General features: G+C 47.7%; 1 protein-coding gene across 1 annotated transcript in view; it reads right to left on the bottom strand.

Moving 5' to 3' along the window:
- Positions 1-22,897, bottom strand: part of LOC142312890 (uncharacterized) — a 155,570-nt gene that overhangs the window by 9,114 nt on the left and 123,559 nt on the right. Inside the window, 5 exon segments of the mRNA XM_075351875.1 lie at positions 1,976-2,066; positions 3,033-3,130; positions 3,214-3,337; positions 3,421-3,591; positions 3,721-3,870. Coding sequence (XP_075207990.1) covers positions 1,976-2,066; positions 3,033-3,130; positions 3,214-3,337; positions 3,421-3,591; positions 3,721-3,870 — 634 coding nt within the window.

Raw genomic sequence — 22,897 nt, 5'->3', positions numbered from 1 at the left:
CTCTGAGCCACATATTTCTCGGCTATTAGACAGCCTATCAACATGCAAGGATTGCCTGCCATACTCGGTAATTCCGTGTTCTTGTTGGCTACTGGAATTACTATGATTGGCTGGCGGCATCGTGTCATCGGGGTTTTATAAGACCAGGGGGATTGCTTCTTGGCCCACTGTCCTTTAGAAGTAGTTCAGGGAGCGTTGATGTAAAAGGGAGAGCTTAGACTAGACCAGGGTTTATATACTTGCACCCTTTAGTGCCTTTTATGTGGCATTAAAATGTGTTTTTAGCCTTAACTAATATAAATAAATAAAAAAAAAACGATGTGGGGTCACCACCTGTTTCTGATAAGCAGGCAAGGTAAAGCAGACAGCTGCGGGCTGATATTATCAGGCTGGGAAGGTCTATGGTTATTTGGCCTTTCCAACCTAAAAATAACAGCTTGCAGCCACCCCAGAATTGATGAATCCATTAGTTGTGTCAATTCTGGCGTTTCACCCCAGCTCTTCCCGATTGCCCTGGTGCAGTGGCAATCAGGGTAATATGTTTTGGGGTTGAGGTCGGCTGGCATCAAGCCCAGGGTTTAGTAATGGAGAAGGAACTAACAGACACCCTCATTAAGTGTAACCCAGTAAGAGTAAAGTAAAAAAACCACACACACAGGGAAAAAAAAAATGTTAATCTGAATAAAGACTCCCCCACACTATTCATCTGTCACCAATTTATTATTTTTAAGAAATCCAAGAAGCTCCGAAGTAATCCATGGTGTACGGGTCCCACAAATCGATTCTCCAATAATGGAGCCTCGTTCAGAGCCTCCAAAAGTTACAATCCAAACAATCTTGAACTAAAGGTTAGGGAAATTTAATGGGAATATGTCAACAATCAGTGCTGGTGGCGTGGTTGGACTAGGAGGCACAAGGATAGTTGTCTTGTAGTGATAATCTCCTGCTTTAGTTGTATAGTGGGTGCCTGATTTTGGCAGTGATAAAGCATGTTTGCAGGAAAATTCTCAAATTATATATAAGCAAAAATCCTTTAATAAGTAGGCCTCAGAGAGCCGGGGAATTTTGTACCATATTTATGAGATAAATTACCCCACTCTACAAGAATAGTTGTACCACAGGATATGATGAAAGATCAAGAACTGTCCAAATTGGTTGTCCTTATCTGTTACACTACATAAAGAGCTTAGGAAATAAGACTATTCACGGAATTTGAAATAGCTTATGTTCTGTTTTGACATTTGCTAGTCCTTTTCGTTATTTTCCATGTTCATAATGGAAAGTAATGCCACCTCACCATTTCATTTGCTTAACTCCTTAAAGTACAGTGTGGTACCTTGCCATGCGCAACATTTGAACATCCAACCATTGAAGATTTATTAACCTGTTCAATCCATGTGTTAAAAATTGAAAACCTTTATTTTGCATCCTTTAAAATTAACAGTTCTAACATAGCAAGGGTATCTTCATGAATGAATGCTTGTTGTGTTCTAAAGTAAAGTTTTGACTGCGCTGTAAATTTGCATTTCAATTTTTAATCTATGGAATGAGCTGATCCATAAATCTTCAATGGCTATATTTTCCATGTTCATCATCTCCCTGGGCTAATGCTTTTGTAGCAGCTGCTATAAACTTGCTCATTAGGTAGCTTCTAGATTAATATAGGAGTCTAGTTTGATATCTATTGGCAGAGATATGGTTTTAGATTCTTCCCGTTTTTTCTCCTGGGCTCTATTACGAACCCCTGAAGGCTCTGATAGGGATGGTTAAGGTTAATGATTTCTCTGGTTATGAACTTATACATTTGTAATTCGTTTTCATATCAAAAGTGTTTGACTTCAACAAGATTGTGGTGACCTTTGAGATCTGACCTTTTAATTTATTGCCTCTAATATATATCAAATTAGAACATGATTATGCACACTAAAACCACTAGTGTTTTATATATTTTTCACGGATCCATGTTCTTACTCACCTGGGTAGTTATCCGTAGGAATCTCCTCTTTACACCACTCATCACCCCTCACATATGTCTCTGTAGTATTAATATGGGTCAGATCTTCACCCTGAAACAAATATTGTAAAAGTCACAGACAGATGGAGAAGTCACATTTATGATCAGCTCTAATCCTGCCATCTCCACTATTATCATTACACAAGTATAAAATAAGACTGAACACAAGCCTTTCATAGTAGAGATGAGCGAATCTTTTGAAATTAGAATTTATCAGCTTCACCAAATTTTCCCACAAAATTACACTTTCACGGAATCCATTTGGCGAAGGTCAAAAGTACTCTAAAGCTTCCAACTACCCTGAAAAATGTTTATGACACTTTTAGGTCTCCTAGACTGTATACAATTCCTTTCAGGTTTTTTAATGCAAATATTGCTTTAGTAAAGTCAAAGTGAACTCATACATAGCTATGAGTAAGTGGATACAAAAAAGTCTGTTTAATAACAAACTACACTGATAGACTTTTTATGCTTTTAAAAATTAAACTAACTGTCCAAAAATTATCCATTATTTCTGATCAGGCAAACCATTCTGTTGTTCCCGTATGTCCAAGAGAAGGATTGAAATTACCTGCCAGGCAGAATTCACCTGCTTGGTCTTTGGTCAAGGTCAAACATGAGCATGTATTTTATAAACAATGAAAGCAGAGCCTGGACCTGGAGGGGAAAAGAGGATGAAGGTGCAAAACTCTGAATTAAACTGATGGTGTCACTGCCAGAGTTAACATCATTGACCTGAATCCATATCATCCTCTGCTCCCACATTCTTATTGCCAGTGTCTCCCTCCTGATTAGGTATGCTGGTTGGTTGTGACTGTTGTAAAATATTATTGGGAAGCCTGCTGCTCAACTTCATCCTTCTCCGGCTGATCCAATCTTCTGCAATGTGTGAAATATCGGACACCATGTTAGGGGATAAGCATGAAGCAAATCGCTCATCGTTAGAATTTGCTCATCTCTACTTCACATCTGACTACACATCATAGGGAAAATTACATGACGCCTTCCGTCCATCTACCTGATGATCCTGAGGAACACTGAGATTTTCTTCTGAACAGTAGTGTAGAAGAAGATGATGGGGACATCTCTCTGGTGTTGTCCTTTCACTGGATAGAACTGGAAGAAACACATACAGGGGATAAATTCATTCTTTACATAGAGATATTTATAGGCCATGTATATTTAGTCCTGTCTATTACCTGGTGATATGAGGGGCTGGGGATCCTCCATCATGACGTCCTTGTACAGATCTTTGTGTTCTCCTAAATACTCCCACTCCTCCATGGAGAAATAGATGGCGACATCCTGACACCTTATAGCAACCTGACACATACAATGATACCATCATACCCCTGATCCCTTCATAGCATTACTGTATAATGTCCCAGTATTCCCAGCAGTGTCACCTCTCCAGTCAGCAGTTCAATCATCTTGTAGATGAGCTCTAGGATCTTCTGGTCATTGATGTCTTCATGTATAAGGGGGTGAGGTGGAGGTCTCGTGATTAGACGCAAGGGTTGTCCCCATCCCTCGGACACAAGAGCCTCATTGGAGGTCTTCTTCACTACTGTGTAATCCTGGTTATGGAGAGACACAATAATAAATCTCACTACAGACATTTCCAGAGTCCTCACCTCTCCAGTTATGCCCATCTGTTATTCCCATAGATAAGAATGATGTAATGTGACGTCATTAGAATTTCTCACCTCTCCAGTAAGCCGGAAGAGGATCTCTAGGGTGAGATGTAATATCCTCTCCGCCATCTTGTCCCTGTCCCTATCCATCCTTGACAGGTCAACCTGGAAAATTCTCTTATATAGAAGATCTCCACTGAGAGAATCCGATATTGTAGGGACCTGAATGGAAAAAAGATGAGCAGGTGTAACATTAATAATCCCATGTAATACAATTATTCAAAATAATGTGAAACATATGATGAGAGGTGAGGTGTAGATGTTCTAGTCTCTCTCTGTGTATGGACTGAAACATGCGCTAAATATCTTATTCATGTAAATTATCCATATTTGAGATCACAGCATCTTCGAATGACCCCTACAACCAATCACTAATGCAAAGATGATACCTCCATATATGTATGTTCACAATGAAGAAATGCTAGAAAAATACTCCGGAAACTAAGCTGAAACAGGTTCACATGAGGGAGCAAAAGTTTAGGAAAACATGGTGTAGGAATATAGTAGGGTAGTCTGTGAGGGACTGAGATTTGGGTGAAAAAAAAATGGATGTATGAAAACATGCAGTGGTCCAACAGAGAGGGAGACCAACCACACAACCAGAGATCACCGGATGAGCCGTGGAGTCGAGCCATGACTGTTAGAAGTTCACCCATAAGTAGGAAGTCAGACTTTGATCTTTTCATACTTCATAATCTTAGGGTGAGGTGCAATCTAGATGCAAGTATGAATAAAGTCTCCTGTAGTCTCCAATATGATGCTCCATAGAAAGCATATACATTGAGGAGGTGTTGAAGTTGTACTCCCAGGAGATAAAGCGTCTCCTAAGAGGCAGCCTATAAGTTTGGAGGAGCATATAGACATCATATATCAAAAGGACTTAGTCTAGATTCCCTTATTTCAACCCTCCAGGCCACTCAGCAGTGGCTGCTTTGTCCCTGGTTCCAGCTACCAACTCCCTGGGCGTGTGCACGCCACACAGGCCTCCTGGGAGCACTCTTAGGGCGTGAGCATCTTTTTTTAAAGGGCCAGAGCACCCTAACGCGGAAATGCCTCTCAGCCTATGGCCAACAGGCACCAGGTATTTAAGGCACTGTCCCACTTTGGAAGGTGCCTAGACAACCCGGTCTATTCCTAGAGACCTGTTGCTAGTTGTTCAGGTCCCTTACCTATATACTGCTGCTGTGTTACTTACACCTGTCATACCATATTGGCCAAGCCTACTGTATTGGCTACTGCTGCATTATACCATATCAGTCAGGCCTGCTGTACCGGCCACTGTTGCAATGTACCATATTGGACAAGCCTGCCATACTGGCCCCTGCTGCATTGTACCATAATCGGCAAAGCCTGCTGTATCAGCAGCTGCTGCATCACTCCACACTGGCTGAACCTGCCGCAACAGCCTTCCCGACTGGACCTGCCTTATCAGAGACTGTCAGTGTCCATACACTTGGGGTCAGCTGTGGCAGCACAGAGTCTCCTTGAGTAGCACCTAGTTTCTACCTCCAGCTAAATCTACCATTACCATCAGAGGCTCTGATGAAAACATAGTGTAAGGGGGGGCGGAGCTGGACATGGCTGAGTAAAGACGTGCTTCTCTGGAGCTCCTTCATACAATCCCCCATAACGCCGGCTATTATATATAAAATGGGCAAATCCTCTGCCAAAAAGAGCAAGCCCTGTACCCCAGGACAGCCCCCTGCACCCCTGAATAATATTGGAGCTTACTTCACCCGCTCCAGGGAGTCTGGGGCAACTTTGCAGCCGGGGCAGGAATTGCGGCCTGCAGAGTTTGAACTGGATCCTGTCCCTGGGCCTGTCCGGATAACTGAGGACACAGCAATGCCGGAGACCCAAAAGAGGGGCGAAGCAGCTGAGACCCCCCGTGATGCGAGGGGACCCACCGGGAGACCCACAGCGGCAGTGAGAAAAATACAAAGCCCCGCGGCGGGAGAAGCGGTGAAGCTAAAGGCGCCATTCCAAGATGGCGCCCGTCTACCTGAAACGCAGCCTGAGAGTCCGATGCTGGAAGACGGGGCACTCGCAGCCACGACCTCGCCTGCCACACGCTCTGCTGTGTCGCTGATGGGAGCGGTGAGTCCCCACAACCCACCCGCAACTTGTGTCAGCGGGGTCAGGGAGATCTCGGCGTGCGACCGTGAATTACACACGGGATTAGGCTTAGGTGATGACTCACCGCTCCAGCCCCAGGCACAGAAGAAGCAGGCGCCACGCAGAGCGGCTGAAGTCCAGACGCTGCCAGCCCAGTATGCAGGAATCGTGGATAAAGGAGAGGAGGGAGCAGCAGCTACTCCTAAAAGACTGCCTGGCTACAGGCCTCAGGTGCAGGGTTGGAGGGGGGACCTACTGACAAGGGCCCATATCAGTAGTGGTACCAGCAACACAAGCCACACTTCCTTACCAGGGGACACAGAACCCTTACGGGGACCTGAGAATGAAGGGGGACCGCATGAGTCCAGGGGGACAGCCACTGAGTTCTGGGGGATGCCCCAGATGGAAGTACCCCCCACCTCCCCAGATAGTTGGTGCACAGGATCCTCCTGGGCTGACAGCCTGGTGGGTACAGATGGGGTTCTGGAGGGGGGTGCATTGATGCCCATGAACAGAGGGCCCATGGTGTTAGGGGCAGCCCCACTTCGTCTTGTGGCCGTGCCACCGTCATGGAGTGGGATAAACAATCCCCAAAGTACACAGCAAATGATATATGGTCCAGCTATACAGGACTCTTTCTGTGCATACTCCAATATGCCTCACGCCGCCACCTCGACAAGTGAAGATCACCCGGCGTCTTTGGCAGATTTGCGATCACTGCTACAAGCGATCCCCACCAAGAATGACATTGCAGCACTGGCTAATCAAGTGGTGGCGGAATGTAAGCAAGAATTTATCCGACTGCGATCTGATCTTTCCACACTCACCCATAGGGTTGATACCCTTACTGAGCAGCAATTCTCTATTCAATCTATTCAAGAGACAGTACAAAATCAGTCAAAGCAGTTATTTGCCCTTCAACGTGTTGATGATCAGGAGAACAGAAATAGAAGGAACAATTTACAAATCAGAGGCCTTCCTGAATCAATAGCTGCTCCTGACATCCCCGTCGTCCTCCGTTCCATTTTTAATAATTTGTTAAGGAAACCGCCGGGTACACCTCTAGAGCTCGATAGAGCTAACAGGGCTCTGCGTCCCCCAGATCCGGAAGACCCCCGCCCAAGGGATGTGGTGTGCAGGGTGCATTTCATTGCTGCAAAGGAGGCTATTCTGCAGGCAGCCAGGAAGATACCGAACTTGTCATACAATGGGTCTGCCATCCGCATAATGCCAGATCTCTCCAGGCACACCCTAGCCCAACGTGCTACTCTTAAGCCCCTTCTGGATGTTTTAAAAGAAAAGGGACTTCCGTTCCGGTGGGGATTCCCATTCTCATTATCGGTGCAGAAGGACTCTCAATGGCGGGTCCTGCGCTCCTCGGAGGACTTCCCGGCGTTCACCAAGAGCCTGGGCCTACCTGCAATCTCTATTGCAGCCTGGCCGACTACTCTGCTCGAGCCCTGGGCCCCCAGGGAAAGAATCACCTTTACCAGAAGACCAACCCCACCCTCTGGGCCCAATAGGGGCTGCCCCCGAGAGAACGGGGCCGTGGGGCAGGACGCCCTCGATACCCGACATAGAGAGGCTCTGAGGCCGCGTGCGCCTTTATGACTTATTCTACATACAGTTATTTACAGTTATTTACAACTAAGTGACTTTCACCTGCTGCGTTTAAATCTATTCATTGCCCGTAATACATCAGCCATTAATTCCTTTGCCGGTGCTTATGGTTATCTTTAATGTTTTTAGTATATCCAGAGTTTTGCTTGATTATGTCTGACATCCTTTTTCCCCAAATAGGTTGGGATCCTCTGTCCTGCCTAGAAAAGGCGGATATGTTCCCTAGGAATGTTTGTTCGGACTTAGTTTATTATACAAAGTTTTGTGCTTTGATGTTCTCTTTGTTTTCTTCTCCGCTATACTCTACTTATTTCAAACCTCTTCCTCCTCCCTCTCCTGGCAGCCGGGCTGATCGTGTTCAATCCCTTTTCTCATATATCTCTAATGTCTCACTCTCTTATAGATGGCGGACCTGACAATCGCTTCTTTTAACGCCAGGGGCCTCAATGTTCCGGAGAAACTAACACAGATACTGTACCACTTCCATAAACGGAAGGTGAGCATGGTGTGTTTCCAGGAGACCCACTTCAAACAAGGACATGCCCCCATTCTCAAAAATAAGTATTATCAGACATGGGTATCCTCAGACAACCTGGATTCCCGATCTAAAGGGGTGGCGATAGCCATCCATAAATCCCTCCCACATCAAATCCTAAAATGCACGACTGACAGTCTTGGACGGTATATCATCCTCTCGCTGAAGGTAGGGGATCAAACACTCACAGTTATTAACGCATATGCCCCAAACCAAAAGCAAGACAGCTTCGTCACCCACCTGGTGGACGCTGCGGTCCCCCTGATACAGGGTACAGTAATTCTCTGTGGCGACCTCAATGTCACCCTCGACCCCACATTGGACAACTCCAGGGGGAAATCTAACATTGCTTACACCACTATCAAACGTATCAAAAAAGCTTTATTGCGTATTCAACTGTTCGACACCTGGAGACTGAAATACCCGTCCGACGGATTATAGTTTCTATTCCCATACTCAAGACTCATACAGCCGCATAGACTATATACTTTTACAACATAACGCTCTCCCCTGGATTCAACACACTGGGATAGATAGCATACTATGGTCGGACCATGCGCCGGTCTATTGTACAATTGAGATCCCCTCCCTCCCGACCCCCAGAGGTTCGTGGCGGCTGAATGAGTCGCTGCTGCTGGATGAGCTCTGTGTTTCCGATGTTCAGACCTCTATCACGTGGTTCGTAGCAGACCACTTAACTGATGACACAGCCCCCACCTATAAGTGGGAAGCACTGAAATGTGTCATACGGGGTATTTTTATTAAACATGGGTCCCGAATCAAAAAAGAACGGGCCCAAGACATAGTAAAAGCCCTTCGTAGGGTCTCTGAACGGGAGCTCATCCACAAACGAGCCCTATCGGACACAAACTTACAGGCCCTTCTACAGGCCAGGATGGAGGTTAAAAAGTTGTTGGATTCCTCATATAAGCGCCTAATACAGGTAGGGAAAGGGAGGTTTTATGAGTTTGGAGATAAGCCAGGCAGATTGCTGGCCAACGCGTTGAGAGAGGGAAGAGCCCACACCCTTACACCTTGCATCAAAAACTCACGTGACGAACTACTCTATGCCACCCCTGACATCTCCCACACGGTTCATGATTACTATTCCAAGCTATATAATTTGCCTGTCGAACCCTCTGAGCCGAGTGACGAATGCCCCTCAATACCCTCACCCTTTAACACTAGAACTACTGGACTCGTGACACCTATATAGAAATACATGGTGCAAAGTAGTCAAAATGACTACCTCAGTAGTTCTAGTGTTAAGCGCCTTAGTAGCTCCACAATTGAGGACCTGGAAAGTCCATTTTTATTGAATGATCTGTTGATGGTGATCCGTGACACACCGGGTAATAAGAGTCCTGGACCTGACGGATTCCCCACCAAATTCTATAAATTTATATTTCTCGGAACATTTAGCACCTTTAATGCTCCTCTCTTTCAACTCAATCTCGGACTCGGCCCCTTTCCCGCCCCACTCAACCACTGCCCATATTTCTCTGATTCGTAAGGTTGGAAAGGACCCCACAGTATGTAGCAGCTTTAGACCGATATCACTCCTTAATGTAGATTTAAAAATCTATGCCAAGCTTTTGGCAAATAGACTGGGCCCTTTGCTCCCTGACCTGATTCATCTAGACCAGGTCGGGTTTGTCCAGGGCAGAGAAGCTAGGGACAATACCATAAAGACCTTAGACCTAATCCAACACGCGCACACTAAAAAATTTTCTTTGATGTTGTTATTTTTGGATGCTGAGAAGGCTTTCGACAGAGTCTCATGGCAGTCACTTTCACAGACACTGGAGCATATAGGCCTGGGACCCGTTTTCTCTTCCAAGATTATGGCCTTATATCATTCTCCGACTGCATACATTAAGATTAATGGCACTCTGTCGAGACCCTTCCCCATCCGTAATGGGACCCGGCAAGGATGCCCCCTATCACCCTTATTGTACGTGTTAGTAATGGAACACTTGTTATCGGCCATCAGGGCTAACCCAGATATTCAGGGCATTCGGGTCGCCAATCGGGAGCATAAATGTGCCGCGTTTGCCGATGATCTCCTTATTTATCTATGTAACCCTCTCACATCCCTCCCGTCCCTGCTAGTGGAGCTAAACCGCTTTAGCAAATGGTCCAACTTCAAAATCAATTTTGACAAGTCGGAAGCCCTGAATATCTCTCTGCCCCACACAATGGTAAACGCCCTAAAACCAAACTTTCCCTTTAAATGGCCACCTCATGGTAGCATTGAATATTGAATACCTGGGCATAAAGATTCCCTCCGACCTGTCTAGGCTCTTTAAATTAAATTATCAAACCTTTCTGTCAAAACTCGAGGGAGATTTAGCCTCATGGCAAAAAGGCACTCTTTTGTGGTTTGGCAGGATCAGCGCTCTCAGGATGACTGCCCTGCCGCGATTGCTGTACCTTGTACAGACGGTCCCGGTTTATATCCCGGCAGCATATTGGGCCAAGATACAACGCATATTCAACCAATTTGTCTGGTCAAAGAAGCGCGCTCGCTTGAGATGCAGCATCTTAACCAGGACCAAAAACGCGGGAGGAATAGGTCTGCCCGATTGTAGGCGATATTATATGGCAGCCGCCTATGCAAGGGTCTTGGACCTTTTGCAGTGCTCTAGGTCTAAGCTCTGGGTTTGCCTGGCACAGGACCTGTGCCCTTTATCGACATCGACCTTGCCGTGGACCTAGCCCCTCCTCACCAAACATAAAATTGAGATGTCCTATAGTACCAAACAAACATTGAGAACGATACACTCTATATCATCACGCAACCTCATGATCCAGAGTGAGGACCCCTTATGCCATTAACTGACAACCCGGAGTTTTTACCGGGAGCATCGTCTAACAATTTTCTGGGATGCACGAAACTAAACCCTCTGAGATTAAACCAGGTAGCTCCGGGAGGATCCCTTCTTCCACTCCGGGAGATTGTAAAGAACCGCAACTTGAAACTGCGGTTCCATTTTGAATATGCCCAACTCAAACATTTCATAACCTCCCAAGACACTGACATGGCTCACCACTCGCCCCAAACGCCTTTTGAAAACCTTTCTGGTGGGTCCTCTGATACATGCCATGCAATCTCAAAGGTGTACAAATGTATGACGAACGCGGCGGAGACGTATCCGCCCCGCTTCTGTACGGCATGGGAAGCAGAGCTTATTCAGACGTTCCCTGGGAATCAGTGGGAACGTTACTTCCGTCTGACCCATAGGTCCGTGGTGGCCACCAGGATGCAAGAAACCAGCTATAAAATACTTTCTAGATGGTATAGGGTCCCAGCATCTCTTCATGCATGGTGTCCCGAAATTCCTGATACGTGCTGGCGCTGTGGAGCGCAGGGGGGCACTATGTCGCATATCTGGTGGTACTGCCCGAGCTTGTCGGCCTTTTGGAACAAAATACTAGTGGCCATTCATGAGGTCACCGGGATTGTAGTCCCAAGTCGCCCAGAAGCGGTTTTATTGTACATCTTTAATGTATCCGAAAAGGTCTATAAAAAAATCCATCTTAGGCCATCTTCTCCAAGCAGCCAAGACAGTGATCCCACGACGCTGGAAGGACTCTGCCCCCCCCTACGCTAGATGAGTGGGTAATGTAGGTAAATGTGATCCACCGTATGGAGGTGGTGATGGCCCAGTTACGCGGGCAGACGGTGGAGACAGCCACCAAATGATTTCAGTGGGAATCATTTCTGTCTAGTAAAATTTTTTTGGAACTAATGTAACTCCCGAAGAACAGACACCCTGGCCCCCTTTTTCTCCAGACGACATACACCATCCTTTCGAAAAGTCTTGGTCCAAAAATGTATTAGCCCCGGTCGCCGCGCCCTACTTCCTATCTTTCCTCCTTTCTATTCGACTTACGCTATCTTCCCTACATCTCATGACTGCTACTCTTCTCTACCTTTCTTATCTGTGCTACTGTCTTCTACGGTTTAAAATGAAGATCCATGAATTAATGCAATCATTTATAATCCATTATGACTCCTACGACAGTTTAATATCGTTCAGATGTTTGATGAAGACTATCTATCACTACATGGATCCATGTTCTTTTACTGTATGCTTATGAAAATTCAATAAAATTTTAAACTGGAAAAGAAAACATAGTGTGAGCTACAGTCGCGCCCCTCAGGTAATCTGTGTGTTGTGGCCCAGTGGTTCCAGTCCCCGCTCGCACCCATGAGCATTACAGTTTGTAGTACAGCATAAGTAATAAGCAAAATGGGCATTAAAGGGGTATTCTTAAGTTGTCTCTTGAACATCTCAGAGCTTTACAGTCTCCTTACTTCCTGGTTACTAGCAGGAAGAGTTCTCTTCATTGAGTGACAGTTCTGGTGAACAGCAAAGCTGTCGTATTAATAAAACTATAAAGCTCAGGAGTAGCTCTTTAGTAACACATTTAACCATCAGTGGTTTGTTCTGGATTCTACATGGCTATCACTAGATTTACACAGAAATAATATAGCATTTGAACAAGAACACCTACACACAGCAGCGAGAGCCATGATTATGAGAAATGCGCTGAAAGTTGTGGGCTAGTGATTTTGCAGGATTTATAATAGCAATTTGACAGGATCTGAGAGGGATGGGGAGAGAGATATGCAGCTGACTGCTGTATTCCAAATCAATGGTTTGGATGGAGCTGAGTCTGACTAGGATATTAGGAGTTTACATTTCAGGAGAGAAGTTGCTACTGTGCACACTCATCCAAGGTCTGGGCAGACACTAGTGGTGGAAATGAGCTATACACTAGACACGTTTTAGAAAGCAGATGCGGCTTAATGTTTTCAGGAAATACAGTAGATTTACTAAATGTTTTCTTCAGTTTAGCTTAAAATGTGGTGTAAAAGGAATCCAACTAGGAGTGGTGTAATATTGTGCCAGGGCAGGGACAGAAACTGCACAACTTCACTAGAGTCCAGATGGAAGGGGGGGGCACACGACTAGAAAAAGGCCCTGATGCTATGTACCTCGTAATATAGGACTCTGAAAAGTAAACTGAAGCTTGCGTTCGGGTTGCAGCTTTGTAACACTGGTGGGAGGAACTTAATTCTGGGCCAAAACTTTGAAACATCTGAATTGAGTCAGTGGTTGATGGGCCTTTGGTGTGGTAAGTATTCATAGCAGTGTGAATGACTTGTCTATGATGAGTTTCGATAATTGTGATACATGCTGTGTTTATGTTGTTTTCTGTTGTATTTTCAGAGTGCGTTCACTGTGCCTAATGTGTGTACTGACATATCTAATGTGCACATTATGCTAATGTCTGAGTGCGCTGTGCTTGTGTGATGGCTGATGTGTGCGCTGTGTTCGTGTAACATGACTGAAATGTGTGCTGTGCTTGTGTGATGTAACTGGTGTGCGCTGTGCTCATGTCATGTGACTGGTGTGCGCTGTGTTTGTGTGATGTGAGTGAAGTGTGCGCTGTACTTGTGTGATGTGACTGATGTGTGTACTGTGTTAGTTTGACGTGAGTGAATTGTTGGATATGCTCGTGTGATGTGACTGGTGTGCGCTGTGCTTATGTGACGTGACTAAAGTATGCGCTGTGCTCATGTGATGTGACTGATGTGTGTCCTCTGCTTGTGTGATGTGATTGATGGGTGATGTATCTGATATGTGAACTGAGCTTTTGTGCGATGTGTGCACTGTGCTTGCGCAATTTGTCTAATTTGTGCACTGTGTTTGATGTGTGTGTACTGTGCTTGAGTGATGTGTCTGATGTGTATGCTCTGCTTGAACAATAGGTCTGCTGTGAACATTATGATTCTGTGATGTGACCTCTGTGTGCTATGTTTGTGTGATGTGACTAATGTGTGCGCTGAAGATGTGTGACATAGCTGATGTGTGCACTGTGCTTTTCTGCGATGTGTGTGCTGTGCTTGTGTTATGTGTTATATGTGTACACTGTACTTGCGTAATGTGTCTGCTTGGATTAAGTGATGTGACTGATGTGTGTGCTGTACTTGTGTGATGTGTCTTGTGTGAGGTGTTACTGATGTCTAAGCACTGTGCTTGTGTGATGTGTGCGCTCTGCTTGTTCGATGAGTTTGCTGTGTGCGCTGTGCTTGTGTGATGTGTCTTGTGTGAGGTGTTCCTGATGTCTGAGCACTGTGCTTGTGTGATGTGTGTGCTCTGCTTGTTCGATGAGTCTGCTGTGATTGGGTGATGTGTCTTGTGTGCACTTTACTTGTGTGATATGTCTGATGTATGTGCTCTGCTTGCACGATGTGTCTGATGTGTGATATGACCTCCGGTGAACTGAGTGACGTCACTGCTGTCAGCCGGGTCCCACTTGACAGTGTTTCCCGGAGCCTGTAGAGATCGGACATGTTTTTGGTCTGGGATCTAGTGTGGATTACGTTATACCTGCATGGAAGTATTTGGGGTTAATAAAGGGGTGAAAGAGAGTCTTTCTTTGTATTTTATTTCAAATAAAGGATTTTTGTGGTGTTTGTGTTTATTTCTTTTCACTTACAGATTAGTGATGGGGGGGGGAATCTCATAGATGCCTGCTATTACCAATCTAGTGCTTAGTGTCAACTGTGAGCTGAAATGAACCCCCTAGTACCTCAATTCCCACCACACCAGGGCAATCGGGAAGAGTGGGGTAAAGTGCGGGGATTGCCGCATCTAATGAATGTGATAATCATGGGTGACTGCAGGCTGATATTTTAAGGCCAATAACATGGGTTCCCCCCAGCCTGAGAATACGAGTGCCCAGTTATCAAAAATGAAGGGGAACCACGTGCTGTTTTTTTTAATTTATTTATTTATTTTTACTGTGCTGTGCTATAGACCCACAGATCGGGTCTATGATTGGAAGCATCAGAGAGGCTGTCACACAGCTTGAGACCGTGTCTGACTGCAACCAATCACAGACGCTGGTGGGCTGGGGAAGCAGTGAATATGTATGAGCCTAATGAGCGGCCCGGGAAGAAGAATGGAAGGCCATGGGAGCAGGGTGACAGCTGCGCTGGTGATCGGTGAGTATGAAGCGCTTGTGCCTACCCCCTTTGCACCGGATTCTGGATTCCTCATAGATTATATGGGGACTGGCATTCGGCTAGATACTGGGGATCAAATCCCCGTCGACCCAGAGTCGGCGGGGAATTGAGTTGTGAATCCTCCCATCAGTAGTGAGAAACACAGGGACAAAACGCAAAAAGATAGAACATACTGCAGTTTCTTTGTCAGAGGTTTGTGACATATAAACTGCAGACAAAAAAACTGCAACATGCACACAGCAAATCTAAATTCTCTAAAGGGCGCTTTACACGCTGCGATCTCGCTAGCAAGATCGCTAGCGTGCTTACCCGCCCCCATCGTTTGTGCGTCATGGGCAAATCGCTGCCCGTGGCTGTACAAAATCGCGCGGACCCGTCACACTACTTACCTGCCTAGCGAGGTCGCTGTGACCGGCAAACCGCCTCCTTTCTAAGGGGGCGGTTCGTTCGGCGTCACAGCAACGTCACTAAGCGGCCACCCAATCAAAGCGGGGGGGCGGAGGTGAGCGGGACGAACATTCCGCCCACCTCCTTCCTTCCTCATTGCCGGCGGCCCCAGGTAAGGTGAGGTTCCTCGTTCCTGCGGTGTCACACGTAGCGATGTGTGCTGCCGCAGGAACGACGAACAACATCGTACCTGCACCAGCAACGATAATTGGGAATAGGGGAGCATGTCAACAATTAGCGATTTTGCACGTGTTTGCGACGATTTTCGAACGCACGTAGATGTCACACGCAACGACATCGCTAACGCGGCCGGGTGTGCGTCACAAATTCCGTGACCCCATCGCAGCGTGTAAAGCAGCCTATAGACTTTACTGGGCAGTCAAAAGTGAGAACTTTCTGACTACAAAACGCGACACAAAAGGCAGCATGTGCATGTAGCCTAAAGTGGTGGTCTGGTGAGTTGGGCATAACAACAATTAAAATTAAATTAAATTAAATTACAAGACCCTTTAAACAGGGGGCCCCTATACACAATCCTGGCACAGGAGCCCTTTGCTCTGAGTGACCGCCCCTGTACAGTGTGTAAAGGAGTCCAAATTTATCTGTAAGGTAAACCGTTCTATGCTCCACAACCTCCTCCTCATTACAGGACCGACGCCACTGACATGGGACATCCCTTTATTCTAACCCATTACAAAAATAAGGAAAATTACATTTTTTACGTTTTTCCAGATTTCTATGGATATAAAGACCAGACACCTCCATTCCCTATAAATCTCCAACCCAGAGAGAAAGTGTCATCTGTCCCCAAACCCAGAGTGACCTTCCCTGTATATATGAGCATATCCAGTTGCATATTACTGTACATATATGTGTCGCCCCTGAGGCTTCAGTCACCACAGATTATTGAAAGTATTGCAGCTCATTTAGTTACGGTATTCACCTCGAGGTAAGGAGGAGGTTAATCACCAGTGTTCCACATTCACACTTTACATAAAGCTTAGGAGTCTTCTCTCCTGAAGGCTGGACTAGGGTAAGGCAGGGGGGTGGCCAACACAGAGCTTGGGACTGCCCCAGTTACTAGGAAAACCACCTGGGGGGCGGGTTTCACTTGGGGTAGAAATAGGAGCAAACTTACACAATCACTAGTCAGTCTACCAGTACCCGGGACACCAGTACTAGGACACGACACCAGCACCACTTTCTTCTCTTCACAGGGCCTGGGGCTGGGGGTGCTACTGCTCAGCCCAGGTGCCTCACAACTACAAGGACCACTCTGACAAGGGACTTTCTTCTTCTTTCCAACACCGGTGACTTCTCCTAACTTATCCGGGGTAGGCGTAGCCCATCACAGCAAGTGACCAGCATTACCCGGGTGAGCAGCACAGCATAAAGAGTGAGTAAAGACACCTAGAATCACAGCCATAGACTCTGTCTCTTGATTACTGGCACCGCCGCCCCACACCTCGGTGCCAAACATCATCGCTACCCCTCTCATCATTCTCCCCGGGGCCCGCTGCACCTGTGGGGAGCGTTACCATCCCTAGCTGCTACCACCATCCGCCCCAGGGAACAGCGACAGCAGCGGCGGTTACTTCCCAGGCCGCATACCACAGGTGGCTTCACGACATTCATCCTACTACTACCCCCATCATCTTCTGTACGCCTCAGGGCAACGAAGACGGGCTAGGCTGCCTGTGACAATGACCATCGACGGCCCTGTGATGAGTAGGTTAACCGCCTGCCCTGTGAGGCGCTACATATACACATGGCAGAGCTGGGGGAGGGGACACTATCTCCAGGAATGGAGGGGTTACTGCGCCCAGTAATGGGGAATCTCCACATACCTCCTCCTGCAGAGCCGCACGCTAGATATATGGCTGCTCTGTGCTTACAGGACCTGTGATGAGGTCACATGGAGGGGAGGAGTCAGGGGTCACATGATCAGCTCCTCAGTGTATGCAGGACTCTGCTGTGCTGGGTGTCATGGTGCTCCATGAGGTAAAGGTTATGTGTGGGGTCAGGAGGGATTTACAGTGTGGATGTAGCAGAGCCGTGTGTGTATGAGGTGTACGGAGCGGAGCTGTGTGTGTACGAGGTGTACGGAGCGGAGCCGCATGTGTAGCCAATACTCATTCAGATGCGGACAGTTCTATTCGTTAAATTACACAGGTGTGACTAAAAAGCTGTTTTTGATTATTTTCATCTAATTTCCATGTATTTTGGTGGCTGAAAATGAAAAAAAAAATATTAAATTCCTGGACGTCAGAATTTGCCGCAAAATTCTCTTCAAATTTAGTTAATTTTTCTCAATTTTTGGTATTTTTTTGATCTTAGGGTTTTTAACCAAATATAAAGTTAAAATTACTATTAATTATTTCCCATCCGTGCATTAAAGATATACAATGCCAAAAAATATAACTTTGAAAGAAAAAGCCTTTCAGAGTGAGCTAATGAAACCAGCATCAACATGTTGCAAGCTGAATGCGTGGGCTTGGACATGCCCGGGCTTGTTTTTTCTTGGTTCTCGCCTTTTCACACTTTTTCATCTCAGTTCGTGTTAGCTCGTTATTATTCAACTGTGTTTCCCAAAATTAGCATTATGGCTCAGCGGAAGTGTATTAAGTCACCTGACAGTTTCTGTTACATTTGTGGTGAATATACAGTGTTGAAGCAACAGCTGACTATATATAACAGACTTCGCATACTTCGGACTAAAGCTTGGAGATCAATATAAAGCTTGGGCGCCTCATAAAGTGTGCAAACGGTGTGTTGAGGACCTCCGAAATTGGTTCAAGGGTAAGAAAAAAGCTTTCCAATATGGGATTCCTATGGCATGTCGACAGCAAAAGAACCATAGGGACAATTATTACTTTTGTTCATGTGATGTGAAAGGCTATCATTCCAAATGGAAGCATTCAATGTCATACACCAATCTTCTCTCAGCAATTCGTCCCATCCCCCATGGCACAGATACTGTATATCAGTACCCGAGGCCCCTGCTACCTTGGAACAGATAACTAGCTACGATGAAAGTGGAGTTATACCTGAAGCAGATGATGAATCAAGTTCTGACTTTCAAAATGATACAAGACCAAAATTGTTTTCCCAGGAGGAGATGAATGATTTGGTAAGAGGTGTGAGACTGTGACCGGGGTTATCTATGACGGCCGGTATGTCTCGCCCCGGTTGTGCTCACTCCATGATAGAAAGTAAATCCACTCCAGGGTTAATGCTGTTTCCCTACAGGCTGAAGGAAGGGTTAAATGGAAACAGGAACAAGGGCAGGTGTGCCGGGTGTGAGGGAGTGAACAGAACTCCCTGAGTTCTCTGCTGGAGAGGCACATGTATATTGTGGTGGACTTTTGTTTGGACATTAAACCGTGTGCTGTGAACCTTAATGCCTGGATCCCGTGTCTTCTGCTGCGCAGCCGACCGCGCTACCTCACATATGGTGGAGAATCGGCGGGCATGCCAGCCCGGTGAGGTGTAGCATCCATCCCTGGTGACCCGGTAGCACATGTCCTGGATTCGAGCGGCTATACTACAGCCCAAACCCGGTGACGCCATGGAGGAAATACTAAAGCAGCTGGCTCAGGCTAATGCACAGCAACAACAGGCCAATGCACAGCAACAACAGGCTAATGCACAGCAACAACAGGCTAATGAACAGCAGCAACAGACCAATGCACACCTGCTCCGGGCGTTGGAACGTCAGCAGCAATCCTTGCAAGTGCAGGAAAAAAGGCACCAAGAACAGATGGTTCTCCTGGCCAAGTCGATCCGTGCCGGACCGGCAGCAACAACCCCGGGACCGGGTGACGACGGCAGCGTCCGGAAAGCGGTGAGACAAGCGTTGCAAAAGATGACCCCGGGGGATGATGTGGAAGCGTTCCTGGCAGTGTTTGAGCGGGTGGCCGAGCGGGAAAAGCTGCCGACCCCCCAGTGGGCTGAGGTATTGTCGCCCTATCTGACGGGGGAACCCCAAAAAGCGTACCTGGACCTCTGTACCGAGGACGCCATTGACTATGCGACCCTGAAAGCCGAAATACTGGCTCGGTTGGGGGTGAATACCTATGTACGGGCTCAGCGGGTTAATCAGTGGTTCTATGAGGAAGCCAAACCCGTACGCTCCCAGGCCTATGACTTGTTGCATCTTGTAAAAAAGTGGTTGCAGCCTGACACTCTGAGCCCGGCGCAAATGGTGGAAAGGGTAGTAGTGGATCGTTTTGTGCGCACTTTACCCGTCATCATTCAACGGTGGGTAGGACAGGGTGACCCGAGTACCCTGGACCAATTAGTGTCCCTGGTAGAGCGGCATGTGGCTACGCAGGACTTGATATGGGACACTGAGACTTTGCGTACCGCCCGTCGGTCCGGCCCCTCCAAGCCTAGGGCCAAGGACCCACCGCTGACAACGGTGCAGGAGTCCGCTACCGTCCCGGCTGAGGCCGCGCCCGCCGTTCCTGAGGTCCGGAAGGTTCTGTACCCTAAACGACAACTTGTCAAGGGGGTTTCCTTCCCTATTAGATGTTGGCGGTGCCAGCGGGTGGGACATATGGAAGCCCAGTGTCCACTGACCACGGAGCCCATGGATTGTGGGGTTACCCGGCGGGGTTCAATGTATGCTCAGGTGGTGTGTACCGCTGACCTGGTCTCCCCAGAAACTGAGCCCCACTTGTGCCAAATACAGGTGAATGGATGTCCGGTTACAGGATTGTTGGATTCCGGAAGCTTAGTGACCCTTGTGCGATCCACCTTGAGGGCTAAAGTAAAGGCCACAGGACGTACCGTGGGGGTGGTTTGCATACATGGGGACCGCCGAGACTATCCCACGGGGATTGTCACCATCACAGCACCTTGCGGTCAGGTGCAACATGAGGTGGGACTTCTTAACACTCTTCCTTATGACGTGATCCTAGGAAGGGATCTGCCCTATTTTTGGACTTTATGGAAGGGACCCCCTAAGTCTCCTCAGATATTGGTCAGTCCGGGACCTGAGCCCTACAATCCTGAATCCGGGACACCTGCCGTAGGGGTCCCCATGATAGGGACAGAATGTGAACCCGATAGGTCGCCCCTAGAGGTATTGGCAGGAGAGGCTGAGACGGTCGAACCCATCCCGGAGTTGGAGGCGTCCCCGGATACGTTTGGGACAGCCCAACTCCAGGACCCTACATTAATACATGCCCGGAGTCGGGTGACAGTAGTTGACGGGGTGGCACAGCTGCCCGGTACCCAGGTAAGGTACCCCCATTTCGCTCTTAAGCAGGATTTACTCTACCGGGTAGATGAAATACGGGGCGTGGGGGTAGAGCAGTTGGTGGTGCCCCAGCCGTATCGCCGGCGGGTCCTCGACTTGGCTCATAAACACCTGATGAGTGGCCACCTAGGGGTCAAGAAAACGCAGGAGCGAATATTGCAAAGGTTCTATTGGCCCGGGGTCTTTGGGGAGGTAAAACGGTTCTGCGAAACCTGCCCGGAGTGTCAGCTTACCGCACCCCTGACCCATTTTCGCAGTCCGTTGGTACCGTTACCCATTATAGAAGTCCCTTTTGAACGGATAGGGATGGATCTGGTGGGGCCCCTCGTAAGTCCGCTCGAGGGCACCAACACATCCTAGTGATCGTTGACTATGCCACCCTATATCCCGAGGCGATACCTCTCAGACATACTGCAGCAAAGCTTATAGCTCGGGAGTTGTTTGCTGTGTTCTGCCGGGTGGGGTTGCCCAAGGAGATCCTTACGGATCAGGGGACCCCATTCATGTCTAAAGTGACCAAAGAGCTATGCCGGCTACTCTAGATCAAGCAGTTGCGTACGTCTGTGTATCATCCTCAAACGGACGGTTTAGTCGAGCGTTTCAATAAAACCCTGAAAACCATGCTCAAAAGGGTGATTTCAAAAGACGGGAAAGACTGGGATATGATGCTTCCCTATTTGATGTTTGCCATCCGTGAGGTGCCACAGGCATCCACGGGGTTTTCGCCTTTTGAATTGTTATACGGGCGACATCCCCGGGGATTGGTGGACCTGGCAAAGGACACATGGGAGCAAGAGCCCACCCCCCATAAAAGTGTGATTGAACACATTCTGGGTATGCAGAACCGCATAAGCGCGGTCATGCCAATTGTGAAGGAGCATTTACAGGAGGCTCAGGCCGCGCAAAGCGGCCGCTACAATAGACAAGCCACCGTGCGGACCTTTAAACCCGGGGATCGGGTGTTGGTATTAATCCCCACGGCGGAGAGTAAATTCCTGGCTCAGTGGCAAGGCCCCTATGAGATAAAGGAAAGAGTCGGGGTGGTCAACTATAAGGTATTGCAGCCCGGTAGGCGGAAACCTGAACAAATATACCATGTCAACCTGTTAAAACCTTGGCAGGAACGGGAAAACCTGATGGCTGTTTTTTCCCCATCTCCCTCCTCTTCGGGTCGTTCACATCCGGCTCCAGCGACCTCCGGAGAGGACGAACCGGAAGTAAGGATTGGAGAAGCCCTCACCAAGACACAGAGGTGAGAGGCCAGACGGTTGGTTCAGCAGAACCCCGATGTCTTCTCCGAGCTGCCCGGTAGGACCAGTCTGATACGACATGATATTGTCCCCGAGCCCCACCTGAAGGTACGCCTGAAGTCATACCGGGTACCGGAGGCTCGACGACAAGCCATATCGGAGGAAGTAAAGACAATGTTACGCCTGGGGGTCATCGAAAAATCCCGGAGTGAATGGGCTAGTCCGATTGTCCTAATACCAAAACCCGATGGCTCCTTAAGGTTCTGCAATGACTTTAGGAGATTGAACGAAATATCCAAGTTCGATCTCTACCCCATGCCCCGGGTGGATGAGCTGATTGATAGGCTGGGACAGGCGCGATATTTTACCACGCTCGACCTGACCAAGGGGTACTGGCAGGTGCCACTGACGGAGTCCGCCAAGGAGAAAACCGCTTTTGTTACGCCGGAGGGTCTCTTCCACTATGTTGTCTTGCCTTTTGGGTTACATGGCGCTCCGGCCACGTTCCAGAGGTTGATGGACTTAGTGCTGGAACCCCACCAGGCGTATGCATCAGCGTACCTTGATGACATCATTATTTACAGCTCCGATTGGCAGACCCACTTGGAACAGGTACAAGCGGTGGTGGACGCGCTTCGAACAGCCGGATTGACAGCCAATCCCAAGAAATGTGCGTTGGGACTCACGGAAGCCCGCTACTTGGGCTACGTGATAGGCCAAGGAGTGATTAAGCCCCAAATTAACAAGGTTGAGGCGATCCAGAAGTGGCCTAGACCCCTGACCACGAAGCAGGTTAGGGCCTTCCTGGGTATCGTGGGGTACTACAGGAGGTTTGTAAAGGATTTTGCGGGACTATCAGCCCCCTTGACGGACCTACTCAAAGGCAAGAAGTCCGTCATGGTGCGCTGGACTCCGCA

Source organism: Anomaloglossus baeobatrachus, chromosome 5 (assembly GCF_048569485.1).
Source record: "Anomaloglossus baeobatrachus isolate aAnoBae1 chromosome 5, aAnoBae1.hap1, whole genome shotgun sequence".
Classification (NCBI taxonomy): Eukaryota; Metazoa; Chordata; class Amphibia; order Anura; family Aromobatidae; genus Anomaloglossus; species Anomaloglossus baeobatrachus.
Note: the sequence above shows the minus strand (reverse complement) of the source record. Positions and strands in the feature narration are given on the sequence as shown.